This window comes from Acomys minous (assembly GCF_964271855.1).
Source record: "Acomys minous genome assembly, chromosome: 17".
NCBI lineage: Eukaryota > Metazoa > Chordata > Mammalia > Rodentia > Muridae > Acomys > Acomys minous.
The window spans coordinates 56,853,373-56,876,771 of record NC_140500.1 but is presented as its reverse complement, the minus strand read 5'-3'; the positions used below and the strand labels follow the sequence as shown (position 1 = coordinate 56,876,771).

The 23,399-nt window shown below is 48.3% G+C and overlaps 1 protein-coding gene and 2 long non-coding RNA genes across 10 annotated transcripts in view; 1 reads left to right on the top strand and 2 right to left on the bottom strand.

Annotated features, from left to right (window-relative positions):
* The window catches only part of LOC311587916, an 18,645-nt gene extending 9,841 nt beyond the window's left edge, over positions 1-8,804 (bottom strand). For 2 of the 3 annotated variants that reach the window (XR_014776004.1, XR_014776005.1), the window contains exons 1-3: positions 8,676-8,804; positions 6,076-6,260; positions 1,607-1,705 (exon numbers count right to left, since the gene is read on the bottom strand). This is a non-coding gene — a long non-coding RNA (uncharacterized lncRNA). Of the gene's footprint in view, positions 1-1,606; positions 1,706-6,075; positions 6,261-6,332; positions 6,387-6,835; positions 7,789-8,675 lie in introns of those variants that run through there. The other variant, XR_014776006.1, reaches the window with a different exon arrangement.
* On the top strand, positions 8,390-17,530 carry LOC311587906 (uncharacterized protein). Of its 6 annotated transcripts, XM_084765250.1 has the most exons (7): positions 8,390-11,120; positions 11,643-11,880; positions 12,379-12,491; positions 14,858-15,815; positions 16,406-16,559; positions 16,635-16,717; positions 17,373-17,529. In XM_084765250.1, exon 1 carries the CDS (start codon positions 8,421-8,423, stop codon positions 10,737-10,739), a length of 2,319 nt encoding a protein of 772 aa, XP_084621376.1. In that variant the 5' UTR covers positions 8,390-8,420; the 3' UTR covers positions 10,740-11,120; positions 11,643-11,880; positions 12,379-12,491; positions 14,858-15,815; positions 16,406-16,559; positions 16,635-16,717; positions 17,373-17,529. The 6 variants fall into 6 exon arrangements, with proteins under 6 accessions (XP_084621376.1, XP_084621374.1, XP_084621375.1 ...); XM_084765248.1 differs by having other exon boundaries at positions 11,643-12,491; positions 17,373-17,530; XM_084765249.1 differs by lacking the exon at positions 12,379-12,491 and having other exon boundaries at positions 17,373-17,528.
* LOC311587917 lies at positions 17,357-23,399 on the bottom strand. Its single transcript, XR_014776007.1, has 3 exons — positions 23,287-23,399; positions 21,131-21,242; positions 17,357-17,412 (listed from the first exon to the last, which is right to left on the bottom strand). It is a non-coding gene; the product is annotated as an uncharacterized lncRNA (long non-coding RNA).

Here is a 23,399-nt window from a genome sequence, read left to right as displayed (position 1 = left end):
AGCAGGCAACAGGATCCATGTGAGAGACAGTCCCCACTCCCCTTATTAGGAGATCCACAGGAAGACCAAGCTGGCTGTAAGCTACATATGTCTAGGGGATCTAGACTCAGTCCATGCATGGTCTTAGTTAATACTTCAGTCCCCACAAGCCCTCCTGGGCCCAGATTAGTTGACTCTGTTGGTCTTTTTGTGGAGCTCCTGTCCCCTTCAGGTCCTCTGTCCTTCCCCCTACTCTTTCACAAAGCTCTCTGAGCTCTGCCCAATGTTTAGCTATGACTCCTGCAACTGTTTCGATCTGCTGCTTGGTTGAGCCTCTCAGAAGACAGCTATGCTAGGCTCCAGTGTGCAAGCATAGCAGAATATTCTTAATAGTGGCAGGGCTTGGCTCTCTCCCATGGGGTGAGTCTCATGTTGGTCCAGGCATTGGGTGGACGTTCCTTCAATCTCTGCTCAATGTTTGCCCCTGCACACTTTTTTGGCAGGGTGACTTTTGGGCCACAGTTTTTGTGGGTGGGTTGGTGTTCCCCTCCCTCCACTAGAAGTCTTGTCTGGTTGGAGGGTAGACACGTTAGTCTCCATGACCCATGTACTAGGGGTCTCAGCTAGAGTCACCCCCATATCCTCCTAGGAGTCTACCCTGTGCTATAGCCACAGCTCGTCGCAGAGACGCCCCTGCCCATGGTTTCTCTTCTCTGTGGGAGCTGTCTTCCTGCCCTGGCTCTCCCCACATCTGACCCTCCCCACATTTCCCTCTGCCCTCCTTCTCTATCCTGTTTCCTCTCTTCATCCACTTCCACTGTCTATCCTATTCCCTTTCTCAGTGAGATTCAAGCAGCCTCCTTGGGTCTTCTTAGCTTCTTTGGGTCTGTGAATTGTAGTATGGTTTTCCTGTACTATATATATGGCTAAAGTGAGTACACGCCCTGTGTGTGTTTCTGTGTCTGAGTTACCAACCTCAGGATGATATTTTCTAGTTCCATCCATTTGCCTGCAAATTGCTTGATTTCTTTGGTGTTTGTTTTTTGTGTGTTTGTTTGGTTTGGTTTTTCGAGACAGGGTCTCTCTGTGCTAGCCTTCGCTATCCTGGACTCGCTTTGTAGACCTGGCTGGCCTCTCACTCACAGCGATCCACCTGTCTCTGCCTCACGAGTGCTGGGATGAAAGGCATATACCACCATGCCCAGCAACGTCCTTGATTTTAATAGCTAAGTAGTATCCCGTTGTGAAAAAGTACCATATTGTCTGCGTCAGTTCTTTGGATGAGGGCCATCTCGGTTGTTCCAGTTTCTGAAGCTGCTATGAACAGTTGAATAAATGTCCTTGTTGTATGGGGGAGCATCTTTTAGGAATATTCCCAGGAGTGCTATAGCTGGGTCTGGAGGTAAAGCTATTCCCAATTTTCTGAGAAAAGTGTCAGAAAGATTTCCAAGGTGGTTGTACAAGTTTGCTCTTCCACCAGCAATGGAGGCGCCTTTCCCTTTCTCCTAGTCTTTGTCAGCATGTGCTGCCTCTTGAGTTTCTTCTCTTAGACACCTGATGGGTGTAAAATGGGATGTTTTACAGTTTTACAAAGAGATTGAAGGAACAAATAGAATTCCTCTCTCACCTATATGGGAAAGCACAACTTAGAACCATACAAGCTGGAGAAGGTGGCTCTCATGTCACCCAGAATCTGCTGATGTCTTCATCTGCACATGGCAACCTCCTGAAACACAAGTAAACAACATATATATGTATGTGTGTACATACATAACAACACTGAGGCATATTTAGAGGTCAGGAATAAAACAAAATACCTGGGTATGGCCCCATCACCTGCAGCCATGAGAAGGATGATTTGCTGTGTAAACTATATGCATGAGACTGCAGGGGCCCATTGGGGGTGAATATATTTTGAGTTGGAGTATTTGGTTCCCAGTTAGGCTTTAGGAAGGATTAGTAACAGTGACCTTGTTCCAGAATGTTGTCACTGGGGTGGGCATTGAGGTTTCAAAAAGTACAGGCCAGGCTCTCCCCCTGCCCCCCTCTCTCTCTCCCTCTCCCCCTCCCTCCCTCCCTCCCTGCCTCTCCTTCCCCTGCAGATCTAGATGTAAGCTCTCAGCTCCTGCTCCAGTGCCATGCATACCTGCTGCCATGCTCCCTGCCATGATGATCATGCACTCACCCTCTGAAGCTGTGAGCAGCCCTCAGTTCAATTCTGCTCTTCTATGCACTGCTGTGCACATAGAGCCTCTTCACAGCAACAGGACAATGACTAAGACACTGGGTGACTCAGCAGCACCAGTCTGGTGCTGGAATCCCAGGGAGGTCCTAGAGAGCCACCAGTTTTCAGTCCACACTGGAATCCAGGAGTGGGTGCTAACACCAGCTAGGAGAGGGCTGAGAATCCAGGAACTGGTCAGTGAGAGGGAGGGCAAGCAGACAGAAAAGCACAAGATTCCTTCTTGTGTGTCTCTATGTAGGCTGCCAGCTAAAGGCGTGGCTCATTTAGGGTGGATCTTCTGACTCAAATGATCCAGATTTAGGGTGAGTCTCCACTTCAAATAGTTCAACCAAGGAAAATCCCTCTCAGGTGCGCCCAACCTCCTGGGCTTCAGTTAATGCTGAGTTAAGAATTATCCATTTTTTATTTACTCCTTTTACAGCCTGATCACAGGCCCCTCCCATCTCTCTGCCCATTCCCTCCCTCACACCACCTACCCCACTCCCTTTCCCATTCTTCTCAGAGAAAGGGGGTCCCCCATGGGTACCAAGCCACCCTGGTGCATCAAGTCGCAGCAGAACTAAGTGTATCCTCCCCCACTGAGGCCAGACATGGAAGCCCATTTAGGGGGAAGGAATCCAAAGGCAGGCTACAGAGTCAGAGACAGCCCTCACTTCACTTGTTAGGGGACACCCAGGAAGAACAAGCATGCACCTCTACTACATATATATAGGAGGTCTAGGTCCAGCCCTCGCATGCTTTGGGTTGGTGGTTCAGTCACTGTGAGCCCCATGGGCCTAGGTGAGTTGACTCGGTAGGTCTTCTTGTGGTGTCCTTGACCCCTCCAGCTCCCTCTATCCTTTCCTGCATTCTTCCACAAGACTCCCCGAGCATGGCCTAGTGTTTGGCTCTGGGTATCTGCATCTGTTTCCCTCTTCTGCTGGTTGAAGGCCCTCAGAAGACAGTTAAGCTAGGCTGCTGTCTGCAAGCATAGCAGAGTGTCAGTAGTGAGAGGAGTTGGCTCCTCCCATGGGGTGGGTCTCAGGCTGGGCCAGGCATTGGTTGGCCAATCCATCAATCTATACTCCATCTTCCTCCCTGCAATTCTAGTAGGCAGGACAAATTTGGGGTTGAAGGCTTTGTGGGTGGGTTGGTGTCCCTTTCCCTCCACTGGAAGTCCCCTCTGGTTGTAGGAGGTGGCTATTTCAGGCTCCATATGCCCCATTGCTAGGAATCTCAGCTAGGGTCACCCCCGTAGACTGCTGGGAACCACCCCCTCAGTCACCTCCTAATGTACTCGCTGATAACAGAGTAGCCATCTCAGCATCCTAAGGTCAGCCCAAGGCCACCATGCACTTCTCCTTAACCTGAGAAGGGAATGGATGTCCTTGAGTGTCTATATGGTGAGCTGTGGAAGGAGAAAGTCATTAGTGTTAGGGCGCAGGTGGAAAGGGAAGCTCGCTCTCCGCCCCTAACGGGTGCCTGTCAGTGTCCACATCCAACTAACGGACAACACCTTGGAACCTGCTGCTTTAGATGGTACATGTCACCCAATCATGTGTTTGAACATTGGGCCCCAGCATTGGCACAGTGTGGGGAGGGTGTGGACCTTAGGGAGTGGGGCCTTACAGGAGGAAGTGGGTCCTAGGCAGCAAGGAAAAATGGGTACAACTAACTGGCTCAGGTCCCTACTTGCGTGCTACCTTTAAGGCAGAAACTGAGGAAATCAGTGTGGTTGGTGCAGACATGGTTGGTTCTTTTCTTGCCATGACATCACAAGGAGCCATTGTGAGGAATGATGGATACCTGGCTATAAATAGAACTCACTGGGGCCAGGTTTTGTCCTTTAACTGTGGGAGCTGTGGGTAGATTGTTTGGACGGTTGAGGAGTTGGCGAATCGCTATACTTCTGAGCTCCACTAGGACTTCTAGAGCCTTGAACCTCAGCAGAGTGAGTTTCCTTGGGAGGCTGTTGGTTATCGGGCTTTTGCTTTTATTTCCTCATTTCTTGGTTTCAGGTTTGATTATGGTTACTTTTGTTTTTGTTTACAATCTCCCATTTTTATTCTTGTATTCTTTATCTCATTCCACTTTGATTTTCTTTCATTATCACAATTTAAAAACATGTATTAGAGTATATTAACTAACAACATATGTAATCTCACAAGGACATTTCCTCACATGTAAAGGAGAAGGTTGAACACATTCCCCTGATCACACTGCCTGCTGCCCGCCCTTCCAAGTCCCTCAAGGATTCCCTTTTCTGTTCATCTCTTCACTTACCAAGTAGAGTTCAGGTCATGTGGACTCCTGTTCAGAGGACTGACGGGCACACTGGATGGTCTCATAAGGAAGGGAGCCAATGTGTCCCTGTTTTAGCAGAAAGCAGCCTCCGAGCTGTTTGCCTTAGGATCTTCCTGGTAGTTCAGAAGTCAGGACTCCATGCAAGGGCTGGAGACAAGAGTCAGATCCCATTCTCTTCAGCGTAATAATGGAACAAGGCAACTGAAAAGACTTCAAGGTCATAATAAATGTGGATCTAGAAAGAGCCTGTTCTTTGAGAAAGGACAGGACTTCCCTGGTGAGACCATAGCCTGTGCCACCAACCTCCTCTGTCGCCCTCCTTCCTGCAGCTGTCCTTTCATGGGATAACTTCTATCTTAAGGAGGGCGATTATGGCATGAAGCTAGTGTGTTCTCAGGGCCAGGAAAATGGGGTGATGAATTTGAAGTAAAGGATCAAGCCTTCACTCTTGAGTTCTGCTGGCCAAACAGTTCAAAGAACATGTCTAGGCACAAAAATTGGTGTGTGTGTGTGTGTGTGTGTGTGTGTGTGTGTGTGTGTGTGTGTGTGTGTGTGTCCTACCAAGGCCATCTTGGAACTTCAACTCCAATGCCACAATATTGAGAACTGAGGTCCTGCTTCTCCTTGACCATGTGGGAACATACAAAGCACTGGATAGAGCTCTAAAGCAGGCATGTTACACACTCGATCTGCTGGGATCTGGATCTTGCCTCCCCAACATCCAGATACATGGGCCATCAATTTCTGTTGTATTGAAGTGACAGAACTAAGGCAATTTGAGAGCAGAAGGGCCAGGATATGGCTCCATCTCCACATCTGTTGTCTACAGAGTTCTCTGGATGATGGGTGTTTTGATGGTTATTTTGAACATCCCTCCACACTGTTTTCTGGTATCCTGGGCTTTGGTAGAAGTCTCAGGCCTAATGGGGATGATGTGGTGAATAATAACATCATCTTTCTCTCAGCCCCACAGATGTTAGTCCCAGGCCCTGGGGTGGCATGAAAAACAGTATTTTGTCACAACTCCAAGTGTAGCCAGGAGCTACCATCCATCAGCACACACATCAATCTGGGTTTAAAGAAAGTTAAATGGAATACTTTGAGTGTAGACATGATGATTATTACAAAGTGGTCGTGAAGGCCGGGGTCCAAGTGAAAGGCAAAACACTGTCCATTTACTAACAGGAGATATCAGAGCTCATAACTGAAGAGGGCCAATGATCTGGAACCTGTTGCCATTCCTGTGATTCCTCAATGGATTGTTAAAGTGAAAAGGGTGCTTCTTAAAGTCTGGGTGTCAAAAGTCTCACAAAGGACCAAGTATTGGAAAGTTGATTCCCCAAGGTGGCACCATTTGGGGGAAATTGTGGGCCTTGGTCAGTGGGCCTGGCAGGAAGAATTGGGTCCTTGGGCAACACTGGGGGCAGCCATTTGAGTGAAACCAGCTTCCTCAGGGCCCTACTGCCCCACTGCCCAAGACCAGCCTTCCTGTCTTGGGTCCAGAAAGTTAGGAAATCTGGGGGTTGGGGGATGTGCCCAGCCCTCCTTGGTCCATTTCTTGCACTCACCTCACAAAGAGCCATTGTGAGGCACCTGCCCACTGAAGGCTCTGGCTGAGGCTGCCTCCTGTCTTCCACAGCAGAAGGTGGTGAGGAGTTGGTGAGAGGCTGGACTTCTGCGCTGCTGAGGGCTGTTCCTTGCACTTTCAGAAGCTGACAGGAATTCCTCGTAGTGAGTATCTCTCTTCTCTTTTCTAAGGTAAAGAACATTTGACTGTTTTTAGTTTATGTGAATGAGTATTTTGTCTTCATGGATGTCTGTGCACCACTTGCCTGGTATCTTCTGTGGAGCTCAGAAGAGGGAGTCAGAGTTCCAGGACCTGGAAGGACAGGTGTTTGTGAGCCACCATGTGCTTGTTGGGCATCGAACCTGGGTTCTCTGGAAGAGCTGGCAGTGGTCTCAAGTGCTAAATCATCTCCCATCTGTTTTTTCTTCTTTTTTTCCCCCTTTAGTTTCTCGGGACAAGGTTTCTCTGTATCCTGGCCATCTGGACTCACTCTGTAGAGCAGGCTGGCCTCGACCTCACAGAGATCCACCTGCCTCTGCCTCCCGAGGGGTGACATGAAAGGCATATACCCCCACTGGCTTGTGCCATGGGTTTGAATTCTTACCTCGCTCTTTATCTTTATTTACTTTATTTTGGTCTATTTCCCTTCATATTCTAAGCCTTTTCTAGGCATGGAATAACTGTACCATATAAGCAATTGAGTTATGACAAACACAGGAACACCTGCAATGCCCTTTGCTCACACTAATCACGTGAGTAACCGTGCTGTGGTGCTTTCTTCTCCCACTTCCTCCTCCACATTCACAGTAGCCCCTTCTATCTTCAGGACCGCTTCCTTCCCCCCAAATTCTACATATGAGGAAAAAACCAGGAACAGTTTCTTTCTCTGTCAAGCAATCTGCTGTGTTAGGTCCATAGATCCCACACTTTTGTCCTTCCTTATGGCTGCCCAGGACTGTGGGATGCTTGCCCCTGATTCTGTTGCTATTCTCTGTTGTTTGTCTGTCTGGGCATGCAGAGCACTCCTTCAAAGGATGCTGTGAGCGTATCTTCCCCATAAAGGATGGCATACTTATATGTTGTTGATTTAGGAGAAGTATTATGCACAACTAAGGATTTTCTCATCTATGTTCATCGTGAAGTAGCATTTTATTTTATTTTTTTGGCTAGGCTTTTGTTTTTTTCCCCCTGTTTGTGGCATGAATGATTTGGGAACTGTTAAGTCCCTTTCTCCTTTGTGGAATTTTAGGAGCTCTGACATTGTTCTTCAAGGGCCTGGAATGGTCCAACGAAATTTGCCTGGTCCTGTGCTATCTAATGAAGATTCGTTTTCATAAACAGTTCAATCTTGTTACTTTCTCCTTGCATTTTAATGTCTTCTCTAGTTGAAATTATATCTAGTAATTTCTCCATTTCATCTGCATTATCCAGTTCATGAAAAGGACACTCTGGATTTTAAAAATCGTATTTATTTAGGAGTGCTGTGGTCTGGAGAGATGGTCCAGCACTTAGGAGCATGCAATCTTCCTGGAGAGAACCTAGTTCTACACCCAGCACTCCCATGCCAGATCATAACTACCTGTAGTTACACTTCCAGGCCCACTTCCAACCTTCATGTTTATATAAATCAAGTTATAAAGAATTGTATCACTATATTAGATGACATGTAGTACCTGTGACTGCACTTGTATTTGTGTGTGTGTGTGTGTGTGTGTGTGTGTGTGTGTGTGTGTGTGTGTTTGTGTGTGTGGGCACACGTGTATGAGTCTCCTAGGAGACCAGAGATCTAGGATGCCTTAGAGTTGGAATTAGGGCAGTTAGAAGCACCTGACATTGGTCCTGAGAACCAAATCCAAGGCCTCTGCGGGAGTAGCACACCTGCTGGGCTGCAGAGCAAACTGCCTAGGCCTGACTCGCTGGGGTTCTGGGTGTCTGTTTCTTATCAATTCCTCTTGAATCTGACTTTACCAGTGCCTTATTTCCCAGGGTGTGTTGAGCTCAGGGTCCTTTCCAATAAGCAGCTCTCAGTTTCTAGGATCCTTTGTTTTGTCCTTGCAGTGTGCAGTTGATCCCTGTCAACCCGATCTATGGCGGGCTTTGCTGGCTGCTGCTTTGAACATGCTCTGTCCCTGTCCTCCTAGGCATTCTGAGTGCCTGCTTAGGTCATCTGAAATGTTTGCGACACTTTTCCCTCTTCCCCAACCCCGTTTTATTTTCATTTTTGCCTTTTGGATGTAGAAATCATAGTTATAAACATCTCCCTGTGCCTGATTTTGACTGTTTCAACTTTCTCATTACAAGTTTGGTTCTAGCCATATCAAGCAGGGCCTGAATATAAAGCAGGGAATGGAGGCCTGCAACTCCACGGAAAAGACCTTTATGAGAGATTATAAAATGATCACAACCCTGGGACAAGGGCATTTTGCCAAGGTCAAACTGGCCATACACCATGACACAAGGACCTGTGTGGCAGTAAAGATTCTTAGGAATACCAGGAAGAGAGCAACCCTCATTGCGAATGAAATCAGCATTATGAAAGCAATTTCGCATCCAAATATTATAAAGCTGTTGGATGTCGTTCAGACGCAAAAGACCACCTACCTTGTGATAGAGGTTGCCCAACCGGGAGAGCTGAGGGAGCACATCTTCCTACGGGGTTACTTAGAGGAGAGCGAGGCATGGAGACTCTTTTCGCAGATACTGCAGGCAGTGCAGCACTGCCAAGACAATTACATTTGCCATAGAGACATAACAGCCAAGAACGTTCTCATCGACAGCAGGGGGAATGCCAAGCTGAGCGATTTCGGCCTGGCCCGTTACATCAGTCCTGGACAGAAGCTTCTGGGGTTCTGCGGCACTCCGTTCTACTGTGCTCCGGAACTCTTTGGAGATGAGGCATATGACCCATTCCCTACAGACATCTGGAGCTTAGGGGTTCTGCTCTTCTTCATGGTGGCTGGGTGCCTTCCCTTTGAAGCTAGGTCTTTTGAAATCTTGAGGGTGCAGGTCAGCTCTGCCATGTTCACCGTTCCTCGGCATGTTTCAAGAAACATTTTCAATGTCATTGGCAACCTGCTCGTGGTCGATCCCGCCAGGAGGCCCACCATCGACCAAATCATGGGGTGCTTCATGCTCAGGGGCAGAGAGGCTCACAGTCTCCTGGGCACCACAAGCCCTAGCACTGGCAGGCCTTTGAGAGATACGTTGTATGAGCCTGAAGAAGGCATCCAGTCTAGAGGAGACCAAGAACACATTGAGGTGATTGCAACTTGCCCGATACTGCAACCCCAGTCACCTGGGGAACACTGTTGCCACCATCAGGCCAACCCCGTGAAACCCAGGCAGCCAGGCACTGTCTATCAAGGGGGAGATCTTCACACCTTCCCAGGTTTCCTAAGGAGAGCTACTGAGCCTGAGCCTGGCCCATCTAAGGCCCAGGAGAAAAAGGAGGAGAATTATTCCAGGCAGGGTGGCAGAAGCCATACCATACCTGCCACCCTGTGCTGCCAGCCAAAGAGGACCCACCATCGCCATGTATCCCACCTGGGCTGCTCTGTGACTAATTCCCAAATAAAGGAGAATTTGTCACACTCCATGATTGGCTTATGTGGAAGCCTGAACGCAAGTTCCCAGGCCTCGCTATGTCTAAAAACCAACTCTGGTAGACCAGACCACAATGAGTCTATAGCTCACACAGAGAACTGTACGCCCTCCTGCAGTATCCGCGAGAAACTCTGCGACATGATAGAAGATGCCAGTACAAAAGTCTCACCTGCCTCCTCTGGTGTCAAATGGCTGAACATGACCTGCATGGAGTCAAAAACCCTCACACAGGAAGATAATATCAAGTGGGAATCATACTTTACCTGTGAAGAGGCCCCCAAGCAGGAGCAGGAATTATATACCACCTGTGAAGAGGCCTCCAAGCAGGAGCAGGAATTATATACCACCTGTGAGGAGGCCCCTAAACAGGAGCAGGAATTATATACCACCTGCGAAGAGGCCCCCAAGCAGGAGCAGGAATTATATACCACCTGTGAAGAGGCCTCCAAGGAGGAGCAGGAATCATATACCACCTGTGAGGAGGCCTCCAAGCAGGAGCAGGAATTATATACCACCTGTGAAGAGGCCTCCAAGCAGGAGCAGGAATTATATACCACCTGTGAAGAGGCCCCCATGGAGGCCATCATTCCCGAAGGTGTTATGACCGCGGAAGAGGCATTCAAGCAGGTAGAGGCTTGGATAGAGGAAAGGATAGCCAGCCTGGAAAAGGACATCCTCCAGGGAAGGAACACCATCCAAGATGAGATCATCACCCATGAAGAGGCCACAACGGAGGAAGAGGTCATCACACATGGCCAGCCTCAGGATAGCGAGGCAGCTTCCTCCAGGCCCCGGCGTCGCCGCTGGAAAAGGGTGAAGAAGACAATCGTGAATGGCCTCAGGCGGCTGTGCTGCTGTTTGCCCCCTACGGAGAGAAGGCATGCCTCTTCTAAGAATAGGACTCCAGAGGAAAAAGATCGTGGAGTCACCCACAGAACCAGGTGGGTGCCTTCATTCATTTCATGTTCTCCATACTTTTTCCCCCCTGGCCTCTGGGACACAGGAAGACTGTGCCCACTTGTCCACTTAATCATTGGTTATTCAGAAAGACCAATCCCATAGAAACCCATCAAGTGTGACCTCAGGCTTGTTGAACAGAAAGTGGACAGCACAGATGCTGACCAAAGCAGGGAGAGGAGGAGGCGGGGACATGGCCACAGGAAGCAAAGGTTCCTTGGAGAGGCGGTGGGGTGCTGCAGGGCCAGTGCAGTAAGTCCTGTGTGTTTCAAAGTCACTAAGAGTCTCCTACCCATGTCTTTCTGCTTTGAAGTCCTGAAGAGGACAAGCCCCAGCTCCATGGCTTGTGAGCCATGGGTTGGGGATCGGCCTGGCTGAGATTCGGAACGCCCTGCGGGGAAGCCAGGCCAGATGTCCAGGAGCCAGTGTGCTCAGGGATCCCGGATGCACAGGGAGAGCTGTCCACCCCAGCGCAGATCTGTGCAGGTAAAATCCCCAGCAGCAGGAGTTGGCTTGCCACTGGGTCTTGCCCAGAGAGGAGGATGGGGTGCAGAGGTACCCTAAAGCTGTATGTGCAACATTACCCCTTGCCTTGTCCCCGACTCTTTGTAAACGTCAGGGATTTCCCTACGGTAGTGACTTGTCCTTTGCTCCCTGTTTCTTGGCAGGAAACATGATCTTTTCCACCAGGTGAGACTTCTCTCCCCACACAGGTAGTTCCTAGTCAGCCTGTCCCACCTGCCCAAGATTGGTTTCCAGGTTGAGGATGAGGCCTACCAAGGCCCCTATGGGACTCCTTTAGAGGGCAGCCTCACGCTGTCCTTTAGCCAGAGACTCCCACACACCCCTAAGCCATTACAGGTTTCATTGAGTCCTCGGACCCGACTCAGAAGGAAGCTTGGGAAATTCACAGCTGTGGAGTGACATCAAGGGCACTTGTGCCCTCTCTTGCCATCAAGTCTGTCCTCTAGTTCCTCACATCCTGCCTCTCTGTGCTTGCTCCTTCAGGACCACCAGTCACACTGGAAACTCCATCCCACACTCACCAACACGTGCCACAGCATGAAGCTGTGGGAGAGGTTGTCACCAGGGTTGAACTAGAGACCCTTGTGACGGAGCAGGACCCTGCTGTGAGCCCTGCCTCACACCAGCTTCAGGGCTCCACCTGGAGCCTGCAATCAGCTGGACAAATGCACAAAGTTGCTTGAATTTCTTGAGACTTGGCAGGTTGCATAGGATTGCACAGGTAAGCAACACTGCACAGCCTTTGAGAGAGCTCTGGAAAGCCTTCCCTGTCCATCCCACTGTCACATTGGCCAGATTTTGTCTTCTGTGTCGTTCTCCCTAGACTGTGCTGGCATTGGTCACTGTGGGAGTGACAAAGAAGTCTGTGAACCTGACATGGATGGTGCATCTGTCAAAGTGTCCCAGGGCAACAAGGGTCCTGGCATAGTTGTCCTACAGGGATTTCTAGATTCATCATGTCCAGATAGTGTTCCTACTGTGAAACACAACCATGTTTCTAATCGGCTCTGTCCTCTGAGTGATGCGAAGCTCACAGGATGGATATTTTACTTGCCTAATCGGAGAAGAGAGGGGTATCTTACTCCACTCTGGGGTGGGGATTGCACCCCAGGTCCCATGCTCCCCACTCCACCATGCATACCTATGGGAAGTCCATTCCACAGGATTCTTTGCTGGCCTCAGCCACTGGACCAGGCTGAGCTTCTCACCCAAAATACAGGAGAACGTCTTGGAGATTTCTCCAGCCTGGAAGGAGGGCTAGCCAGGCATCTCGATCCCCTAAAACAACTGGACTGCTCCCTGCCCTCCATGCACAGAATATGGAGCGTCCTGGTCAGTCTGTCTCTGTTTCTGTCTCTTCTTGTACATAAGCAACTTCCTGGCATATCTCAGCTGCTCTAGCATTTCTTTCTTTTTTTGCTTTTTCTTTTCTTTTTTCTTTTTTTAACATGTATTTATTATGTCTACACTGGTCTACCTGCATGCACACATGCAGGCCAGAAGAGGGCATCATCACATTATAGATGGTGGTGAACCACTATATGGTCGCTGAGAATTGAACTCAGCACCTCAGGAAGAACAGTTGGTGCTCTTAGCCTCTGAGCCATCTCTCTAGCCCTTCCTTCCTTCTTTCCTTCCTTCCTTCCTTCCTTTATTCTTTTCTTTCTTTTTCTTTTTTTGTTTTGGGTTTTTGAGACAGTGTTTCTCTGTGTAGGGGTGGCTGTCCTGGAACTCCCTCTGTAGATCAGACTGGCCTTAAACTCAGAGACCAGCCTGCCTCTGCCTCCTGAGTGCTAGCATTAAAGGCTTGCACCACCACTGGCCAGCAGGCTCCACTTTCTTAAACAGGACCCACAGGGAATCACCTAACACTGAAGATGACCTTAAGTGACAAACCCACAATGCAAACAGAAAATACAAATCACAAGTGGTAGAAATAGACACAGAAAATTAAAACATAATGCATTGAATAACTCACTCTGAATAACAGACTCACAGATGCCAGCGCCAAGAACACATTCCACCTACAAGAGATCCAAGTGGGCTTCTATTCCTTGACAGTGCTGCTAAGGTGTCACGTGCACATTTCCCTTTTCCTTTCTGACATTGGTTCTTTCTCCTTTGCTTAGGAGGAAGAGTATTACTGGGAATTGTTTTTGTTTGCTGGGTTTAGGTTTCACACAGTCTCAATCAATAACTTGGGGTGAAATGACATCAATGTAGACCAGGCTGGCTTTTCCTTCCTGAGGACCCTGCTCCCTCAGTTTCCCCTTAGGAACACTGGAACACTGTCAGCATTTGGGTTTCAGTCAGGGTCTCATATCTCAGGCACTCCACCTTGTAACCAAAGATGCTCTTGAGCAGGATCCTCATCTGCCTCTCTCTAATTTCCAATGGCAAAAATTCCAGATTTCAACCACTCTGTCCTGTCAAGCATGAAAAGCTCAAGGCCAGTGTAGGCAAGAATAAGTCCAGGCTGAGTGGAATATAGAAAAAATATGCAAATTATAAATATTTGAAAGTATCAGATCTGGACCCTGGGGTTAGGGAGATGTAGGTAAAATGTAACAGTGCAAGGAAAGGACCTTGTGAAAAGCTGACATGCCAGCATCCTTGTCTTCTTAGGCCTGCTAGTGAAGAGAGGTAGATGTGGAAGCTTGCGGCCTGAGGTGACTGAGATACACTGTCTCAAAAAATATGGTGAGAAAGCATCTGATGAATATTCCTGGCCTAGGTGTGTGCTCAGTGTGTGAGGACACACACACACACACACACACACACACACACACACACACACACACAAACACACACACACACACACACACACATACACACACACACCTCGCCTCTGTGGTCATGCCTGGACCATGCACAAATACACATATTCCTTATAAAGTTTTCTAACCTGGCCTTACCCTTTCCTTCTCACTAATGTCTGTACTTTATACTCATGTCCCACCCTTTTTTTTTTTTTTTTTGGGCAAATCACATAACTTGGTTCCCAAGGTGACCTATCATTTCCTTTCAGTGAGATAGCCTTTTCTTCCCCTTCAGTTGATTTTACTCCAGTATTCTGTGTACAGTCCAGGCTGCCAAGGGCTGCTGATCCTCCTGCCTTCAGTCAACTGATCCTCAGAGATATAACTGTGTTCCTAGCCTTTGTGATAGCTTTTTTTTTTTTTAAATCATCTATGTAGTTGGGGATGACCTTGAATTTTTAACTCTTCTGTCTTCAGCTATCAAATGTAGGGGTTACAGGATTTACCCACCAAGCCTTGTTTCTTGGTCCTGGGGAACAAAGCCAGGCCTTCCTGCACACTGGACAAGAGCTGTCCCAGCTAGTAGTCTGACTACTCCTGTAGCTCAGGCTAGCCTGGGGCTTCCTATGGAGCTGAGGAAGACCGTGAATTCTTGATCCTCCTGCTTCTATATTCCTTCTATGGATTACAGCTCTGCTCCACTGGCCTTGTGTTTTCATTCTTTTTTATTTTCTTCCTTCCTTCCTTCTTTTTCTTCTTCATTTTTTTTCTGTTGTCGTTTTTTCAAGACAGGGGTTCTCTGTGTAACCTTGACTGTCCAGAACTCTCTTTGTAGAACAGGCTGGCTGCAAACTCAGAGCGATCTGCCTGTCTCTGCCTCCCAAGTACTGGGATTAAAGGCATGTGCCACCACTGCCTGGCCTCTTTCTTCCTTTCTAGATTACCTATTTTTTCCTACTTGGAGTATTATGAAGCCCTACAAACATGAGGTCTAGCCAGACTTCCCTCTTCCGAAGATTGTGAGCTGTGAGCTTCTTGGGAAGAAGGGAAAGAGGCTGTCCCAGTGCCATGTCCTATCAAGAAATCTCAGGTCGGTGTGCCCAGTTTTCAGGACTATGTCCTTTGTGTGTTCTGACTAGCAGCCCTTGAGTTGATCTCATTGGATTCCTCTATGTAGCAGCATCGGAGAGAAAAGAAGGCAGAAGCCACTGAGAAGCCCTGACAAACCCAGGAAGACTGAGCATCCCCTCTGCTGTTTGAAGGTCTAGTCCCCTCAGCCCTTGGGCGATCACATCCCCTCACATTTAGCCAGTTCTAGGGAGGTTGTGGATATTTCTTAGGACTAGATGCTAGAGCTAGGGTGAAGCTGTATGCCTGGAACCCCAGGACTCTGGAGGCTTAGACAGGAGACTAGCCATAAGTTCAAGGCCAGCCTGGGCTATATAGGGAGCTGTAGTCTAGCTTTGGTGGCAGTGTGAGACCCCTACTCTCAAACAACAAGTGAGCAACCGGCCTAGTGCTATAGCTCGGTGTGGTGTGCCTAGCATGCCAGAGGCCCTGGTTCTTTCTGGCCCAGCATAAGACAAACTGAGGTGATGCATGCCCAGAATCCTGGAATTAGGGGCAGAGACAAGAGGATCAGGCAGTCAAGGTCATCTTCCAGCACAGAGTTTGAGGTCAGTCTAGGATGCATAGCACTCTATTGAAAAACAAGGACCAGCACCACCCAAATCTTAGAAATGAGTGACATAGTGGCTATGACAACCAGATGTTCTTCTTGGACCAAAGTCTTATAGGATGGAAAGAAGAAAACTGGGCGACCAGATTTACAATAATTATTTCCTGGGCTCACATTTGGAATTGGCCTGAACACTGAGTTGTTCCCCACTGCTCAGAGGTGAGATGCTCAGTAGGTACCCCCTGCTGGTCCTGTGGGAGGCAGTGGGGAGCTGTGCAGACAGTGCTCCCTGCTGGTCCTGTGGGAGGCAGTGGGAGCTGTGCAGACACTGCTCCCTGCTAGGCCTGTGGGAGGCAGTGGGGAGCTGTGCAGACAGTGTTCCCTGCTGGCCCTGCAGGAGACAGTGGGGAGCTGTGCAGACAGTGCTCCCTGCTGGCATTGTGGGAGGCAGTGGGGAGCTGTGCAGACAGTGTTCCCTGCTGGCCCTGTGGGAGGCAGTGGGGAGCTGTGCAGACAGTACTCCCTGATGATCTTGTGGGAGGCAGTGAGGAGGAAGGTTTGCAGAGCATGGAGACCCCCACCTGGTCCAATAAGGAAGGCAGGAAAGCTGCTGGCCCAGCACCCTCTCACAAACCCTGAGGTGGTACCTCCCCCTGGGGCCTTTCTAGAGCAGCACTGTGTCAGTGCACCTGCTTTGCTGGAGTCCCTGCTTCAACTCATGACAACAAGAGGGGCTGGGGAGGAGCTTGCTCTGTTTGCCCATCTAACAGGACTCTGTTGTCCTTCCTTCTTTCCTGTTTCTCATCCAGACCAATATAAAAGAAGAAAGTTCCTTTCATACCTCGGCTGCCAGCGGCATGTCCCTGGAAGAAGATGCATTGATACTCTCTGCTGTCCCTGCCCCTGCTCTCCATAACGAGAGATGGCTGGGCTGCAAGTCATAGTGTGAACTCCACACCCTGGGTAAGATTTAGAAACACAGGCGGGCAGGGAGGATGTCTCGGCCAGTCTGAACAGTGCCGCCATCCCGTGTGATAGGTGAGTTAATTCTCCAGATTGCAAGGAGAAGAGCCGGCACGCTGCCTGAATGAAGCCTGTCACCGCCGCACTTGGAGATGGAGGTAGGTGCATCTCCTTTTTTACGTTCTTGTTGGTTTTTTCAGACAGAGTTTCTCTAGTTAGCCCTGACTATCCTAGAACTCACTGTATAGACCAGGCTGTCCTAGAACTCACCAAGATGCCAATCTTCTGCCTCCTGATTGAAGGCACATGTCCCTACCACCTAGTCAGATAGGTGTGTCTCAACCTCCATGGTCTTGAGACTGTCTCTGCCCAAAACAGAAGGTGTAGAGAGCCTGGGAAGTGACATTTGAGACTGAACACATGTACCACACATGCGTAAGTTTGAACACACATGTGCATGTATACAAAATCACACATGCACAAGCACACAAGTAAACACATAAGTACATGTGTCTGTATACACACTAAGCAAAAATAGTGATAAGTATGCATAAGTCAGTTCAAGCTCCAGGGAGCCCTTTGGAAGGCCTGACCTCCTTTCTGCATCATAGTGGTCAAGATGTAGGAGAATGTGACATGGGGTTGTTGCCAAGGACACTAGGGTGCTCTGCTAAGGATGCTGTGTTGTTGACAGAGCCCACCATGCCAAGCTTTGGGCAACCTTATTAATGCTCACTAGATTTAGTTTGTGGTCTGACAAGGTGATCCCAGATTGTTAGCACTGAGTCACCTGGATGTCTTACCTCTCTGCAGCATGGGACCCATCACCTGTCAGAAGCCGAGGCAGATGGTCCTGGACAAAAGAGAACAGGACATACGGATGAGTTCTCCTGATAGTAACCAATAACCCCGTGCCCCCAATGCCCAAATCTTTACAATATGTCTTTTATGTTGGAAATAAAATAACATTGGTAAATTGGCTTTTTGCAGTTTTCAGACAGGGTCTTTTATGTGCATCTCTGCGTTGGCCAGTCTGCTACTGTGTAGCCTCTGCTGGCCTGAAAGCTGAGGCAGTCTGCCTCAGTTTCCTCAGTGACTGGGATCATAGGTGTTCTATTTTGGTGAGAATTTTGGGTTCTTTAAAGATCCAGTTATATGAATATGTTTTTGTTTTAATCCCTTATATGAGAAATGGGGCTGCCTCAGATTCTCCACAACCACTAGCTACAATCTCATGCTGTAGGAGGGGCATAATTGTTGGCATCTGTAGATACATTGCCTTTAGAGTTCTGGGTACGTGAGAGGGAAAAACGGGGGAGCCCTAAGAGGGCTACTGGTGGCTGCTGCTTCCCCTGCAGTTACTGGTCCCTGCTGTTGCTGCTGGATGGATTGCTAGACCGCTACATTGCTGACTGGAGATACTGTAATGATGAAGATTCAACTTTCCCCAAGGAACTCGGTGCCCCTAATCAGCAGGAAGGAGTCCACAGAGCTCTATGCCCCGCCCCCATCTCTAACCTTTCTTGACTGGCTAGTGTTTGTGGGGATGGAAGGAATTGTGGTGGAGAAAGATAGTGGATATAAGAATCCAGTAAAGTAGCTCAGATGTCCAGTTACATAGTGCAGCTAGGCAAAATGGAAAGCTTGGTTTATATTGCCACAAGGGAAGAAGCAATGAATATTCTGCTTCAAGACATCAGCAAAACCATTTATTGTGGCTCCTGACACTGGGTTCTTTCCTGCTTTGCTCCCAGAGAGGATTTTCTATTTTCTCCTCTTCCTTTTCCTATATTCTGTTTCAAAAATTTTGGGGCAATGGTTGAGCAGGTTGAAAATATTTAAGTGGATAGGAAGGGCATCTGAGAACCAAAAATGAATGAAAAGGTTAAGCCAAAAGGAGACTCTATTCTCTCATTTCTGAAAGGCTTATAGAATTTTGTTATGCAACTGGAGAGGTTGGGGTTAGAAATGGAATCACTTGGATAAAGCGAAAAGCACACACACGAAAAGGGAGAAATACAAAGCCCGGGGACTGGGCGAGAGAGCAGTAGCTTCCAGCAGAATGAAATATTTAAACCTGTGTAGAAGGCAGATCTCAGATCCACATAGCACCACACACTTGTGGTTTCAATCTCCTGGGTGGGATGGGGGAGCAAGGAGGGTGGCCAAGAGGAGGGGGAGGCCATGCATGGTAACAGGGTTAAAGAAAGCAGCCCATTTTGAGAGAAAAGGTTAATCTTGATACAACTGCACTACCAGAGGACAGGTGGCCTGGGATTACAAACTCACCACTGGGGAGATCCAAGATGGCCATGTCCCATGCACTTGGCTTCTGAGAAGCAGGACCAAAGTGACTGCAAAGTGATTAAGAACAAGCAGTTGCAGCCTCTGGCCACTTGGCTATTCCTGCTGCCCAGGGGAAAGCTCCTGGGTTCATGGATGCTGAGTCCCAACCTCTGGCCACCCTATCTAAGGAAATGGTTGCAGACTCAGATGCATGGCTCTGTCAGCCTCCCCTCAGGAGACCAGCCTGACCTCAGAAGCACACAAGATCTCGCCCCAAAAGGACAGCTTAAGCTCAGAGACCATGGAGCAAGGGGGAGAGAGGCAGGGCTGCTGGTGCCTGGTTGATTCCCCAGTGAGAAGATGGCTGCTGGGTCCCTGAAGAGACCTGCTGGTCCTCAAAAGCACACAGACTAGACAATCCCACTCCAATCCTGTGTGTCTATTAGGGATAGAGCCACCTGAGGAGAATGCAGGCTGTTCCCTAAGATCCAGCAGCCTGTCCACAGCCTTACTCACCATCCCCAGGAGGGCTGCCCCAGGAACACCCAGCCTCCTGCCCAGGGCTCTTCCTGCACCCTTGAAATATCCATGGGCACCAGGAACAACCAGACAGTCCTAGCATAAGAACACAGACCACAAAACCAAGGGCAATATGGCACCTCCAGAATCCAGTCATCCCAATGCAAGTAGCCTAGAATACCATAACAACTGCAATGAAGAAAATTGCCTTAAATATATGCTTGTGTAGATGATAGAGGCATTGAAAGAGGAAATGAATAAATCCCTGTAACAGCAATATACAACCAAACAGATAGAAGCAATTAATTAAGAGAAAATGAGTGAATCGTTCAAATACAGGAAAATACAAACAAGTGAAGTAAATGAATAAAATGGTTCAATACCTGAAAATGGAAGTTGAAACAATAATAACATAAACAGGACATTCTGGAGATGGAAAACTTAGGGGAGATAATAGAAACTACAGAGGTAAGCATGGCCAACAGAATACAAGAACTAGAGGAAAGGGTGCAGGCAGTACAGTCGAAGAAGTTGGTACATCTGTCAAAGAAAATGTTAAATCTAAAATATCCCTGCCACAAAACATCCAGGAAATCAGGAAACTATGAAAAGATCAAACATAAGAATAATTGGAATAGAAGATTCCCAGCTCCAAGGCCCAGAAAATATTTTCAACAAAATCATAGAAGAAAAATTTCCCAACCTAAACAAAGAGATCCCTATAAACACAGAACACCAAATAGATTAGACCAGAAAACAAAATCCTCCTACCACATAATCAAACACCAAATGTACAGAGCAAAGAAAAAAGTAGTAAAAGATGCAGGGTGAAATGCCATGTAAAGGTTAAAGGCAAGACTATCAGAATCAGCCCTGACTTCTCAACTTTAAATTCCAGAAGGGCATGGGCAGACATCTTGCAGACCCTAAGAGACTAGAGATGTCAACTCAGACTACTGTACTCTGCAAAACTTCCAATCACCATAGACAAAGAAAAATATTCCATGATAAATTAAATTTAAGCAATATCTGTGCACAAACCAAGCCTTGCAAAAGATACTAGAAGAAAAACTACAACTACACCCAAGAAAATGCAGGAAATAATGCCACTGCAATAACCCAAAATAAGAGAAACAGACAAACACACTACAGCCACCAACATCAAAATAACAGGTCATTATTGACTCTCAAAATTAACTAATTTTAAAAGGAAGGGGATATACCAGTTGATATTCAGTTGCAGAAGAAAAAAGTAGATGGAGTCAACCTCAGGAATGGCTCGATAGAGAACCTCAAGTTATGCATTAAATGTTCTCTCACTGTCTCTCTCCCTCCCTCTCGCTGTCCACTCCCCCTCTCTCTTACATACACACACACACACACACACACACACACACACACACACACACACACACACACTATGGCTTCTTGTTTTGCTTTAGTTTTCTGACACAGCCGTCACCATGGAAGTCTGCATGGCTTGAAACTTGTTTACAGGTGCATCACCACAGCAGACAAGACTTTTTTGAGTGACCTTTCTCTCTAAGGCAGACTGGCCCCAGGAAGCCCCCAGCTTATGAGTTAGTCACCCTGGGGAACTGGAGAGGCATCTCTGCCCCAGTTTCAGTTCACAGCTCTAGCAGGAAAATCCAGTTAGCCTCGTTGGAACTGTGAGCCCAATGCTTGGCCTGTGACCAATGGCAAGAGTTGTTAGCTAAGTGGGGGCCCATCGTTCTTGACCAGGGCAGGGAGACTAGGTACTCTACCTTTCAGAGAGCAGGTCTTGGAAAAATGGAGGGTGGGTGTCAGCAAAAGTAGTGAATCCTGATGTCACGGACATCCACCTTCAACGCTGTGCCCTGTGCCCGTGCCTCCTTCCTGTAGGTATGGAGGAGACATATTTGGGAGTTATTGGATTTGTAGGGGCTGGGTAACCTTGGGAATGGCTGAAGTCTCCCTGGACTCTGCTCTTTCAATGGTACCATCTTTGTGAAGAGGATGACCAAAGCACTTGGCACACTGCGGATGCTGTTGTGACCAGTTCTTTAGTCTCAGCTACAACAGTTTTAACTCAGTTGTAACAGCACAGCTCAAACAATTGGCTTCTTGACCACTGAAATGGGCCGATGGTCAGGAAGTTTTGAAGATGAAGGACACACTCAGTTCTGTGGTCCTCTTGGCTTTAATACAATGGCTCTTTTTAGTTATATAACCCTCTCCTCCCCCGCCGCCTCCTCTTCCTCTTTCCTTTGAGATAGGGCCTCATGCGGCATGCACTGTCTTGCACTCTTGTAACAGAGGATGACCTTGAATTTCTGATTTTGCAGCCTCCCCTTCCCCCAAGCAATGCATTATAGGTGCTCATCACCATGCCCGCCTTAATCCTCTTTCCTCAAGCTCTCCAGGGTCTGTATATATTTGTTACTTTGTCTCACTGTGTCATTGTAGAGGAGGGGACTCTACTGGGCTTCCTAGAAGAACTCTCCAGGAAGTCATTGCACAAAAGTAGTAAAAGGAAAAAGAAAAGAAAAAAGAGAAAGAAAATGAAAAAAAGAGTTGAACCAGGGGATGCTATAGAGAAACCCTAGTAGATCAAGGGCAAACTGCAGTGCTTTTGAACCTAGACCCTGTGCAGGCTCAGCATCTTACTGGGTGTCTCAAGCTCCCTTGGGCCAGGTTGCCTGGCTGTTGGCTGGGCTCAGGGTGAACCATGGCTGCCTCACAGGCCATCTTGCCTCAGCTCCAGTAATCTCCCCTGCACAGGAGCCAATTGGCAGCACAAGCTCTAGGGGAGTCCCACTGGGTGACCGGCTCTGCCTGGGTCCCCGGAAGCAAGGAGCTGACGTCAGATGCAGCCTGTGGCACAAGGCACAGCACAGGGGCATCAAGGGGCGCACTGTGGGTGGTTCAGGGACAGTATCAAATCATTCCAGATTTCTCTCTCATTCTTCTAAGAAAACAGCAGTATAGCTCCAGGGATGTCAACAGCAAGAACTAAGTCAAAAACACAATCTTAGAATGGTGTCGTAAAATGGACTTGGACCTGAAGTCCCGTGTGCGTCCCAGGTGCTCACAGCACCCTTCGGTCTTCTAACAGGGCAATGCAGAGATGCTCAGTTCTCTACTGCATGTCCACCACAGCCCATTTGTGTGTCCACACTGACCGACCCCAGCCCAGGGCACAGCCCACCACGGGGCAGGAAAGAGCCAGACCGGTGAGGCAGCCAACTTTGGAGAGAAGGGCCTCTGAAGGGCCAGGAGCATGGTGTGAAGATCCAGGAAAGAGCCTGGTCAGACAGCACCCGCTGGGCAGTGCTGTGGGACAGAGGTTAATGCACCTCTATCCACTCTTTGGGATGCGAGGTTCTCTGGGCATCAGAACTTCCTTCCGTTGTTCCTATACAAGGCAGATAGCCAAGTCATTGTGTTTGTGGTGGTTTGAAGGTGAAGCTGTTATGGCCCGAAAGTCACCGCCAGGAGACCAGTACCCACCCATGCAATCAGCAAGCTTTTTTTATTTCGCCAAACTAAGAATCCTGTACGCAGGAGGTCAGCCACTTTACAAAATGGCGACCACGAGGTAAGCGCCCAGGATCTTTTTAAAGGCAGTTAGGGAATTCCAATTACAGTTGGGTCATCTTTGTTCCTATTGGGGTAAGCTAGAAGCACAGATATGGGCGCACTGGGGATTGGCTGGTGAGTTAGCCCTGCTGCAGCGCTGGTGGGCATGCTCTGCCTTCTCCCTAGGGGCGGGGCTTCCCTTCACCCAGAGACTAACTATATAAACCAGGCATACTGGTCCCCCTTTGCCAGCCCTTGTCCTTTCCCGACTTCCCTGCCCCCAGCGCGCGATCCCCTTCCTATGTCTCTTCCAATACACCTACACTTATATATTATAGCTTCTTCTCCAATGAGCTCTTACTGATTAATCAATCAGTCATGAGTTAGGGGCCGGCTTAAACCGACCAGTTGAGCATCTTTATCTTCTTTTGGGCAGATGTCTTGGCTGGTTCTGATTGGCTGCTCATTTTCTTT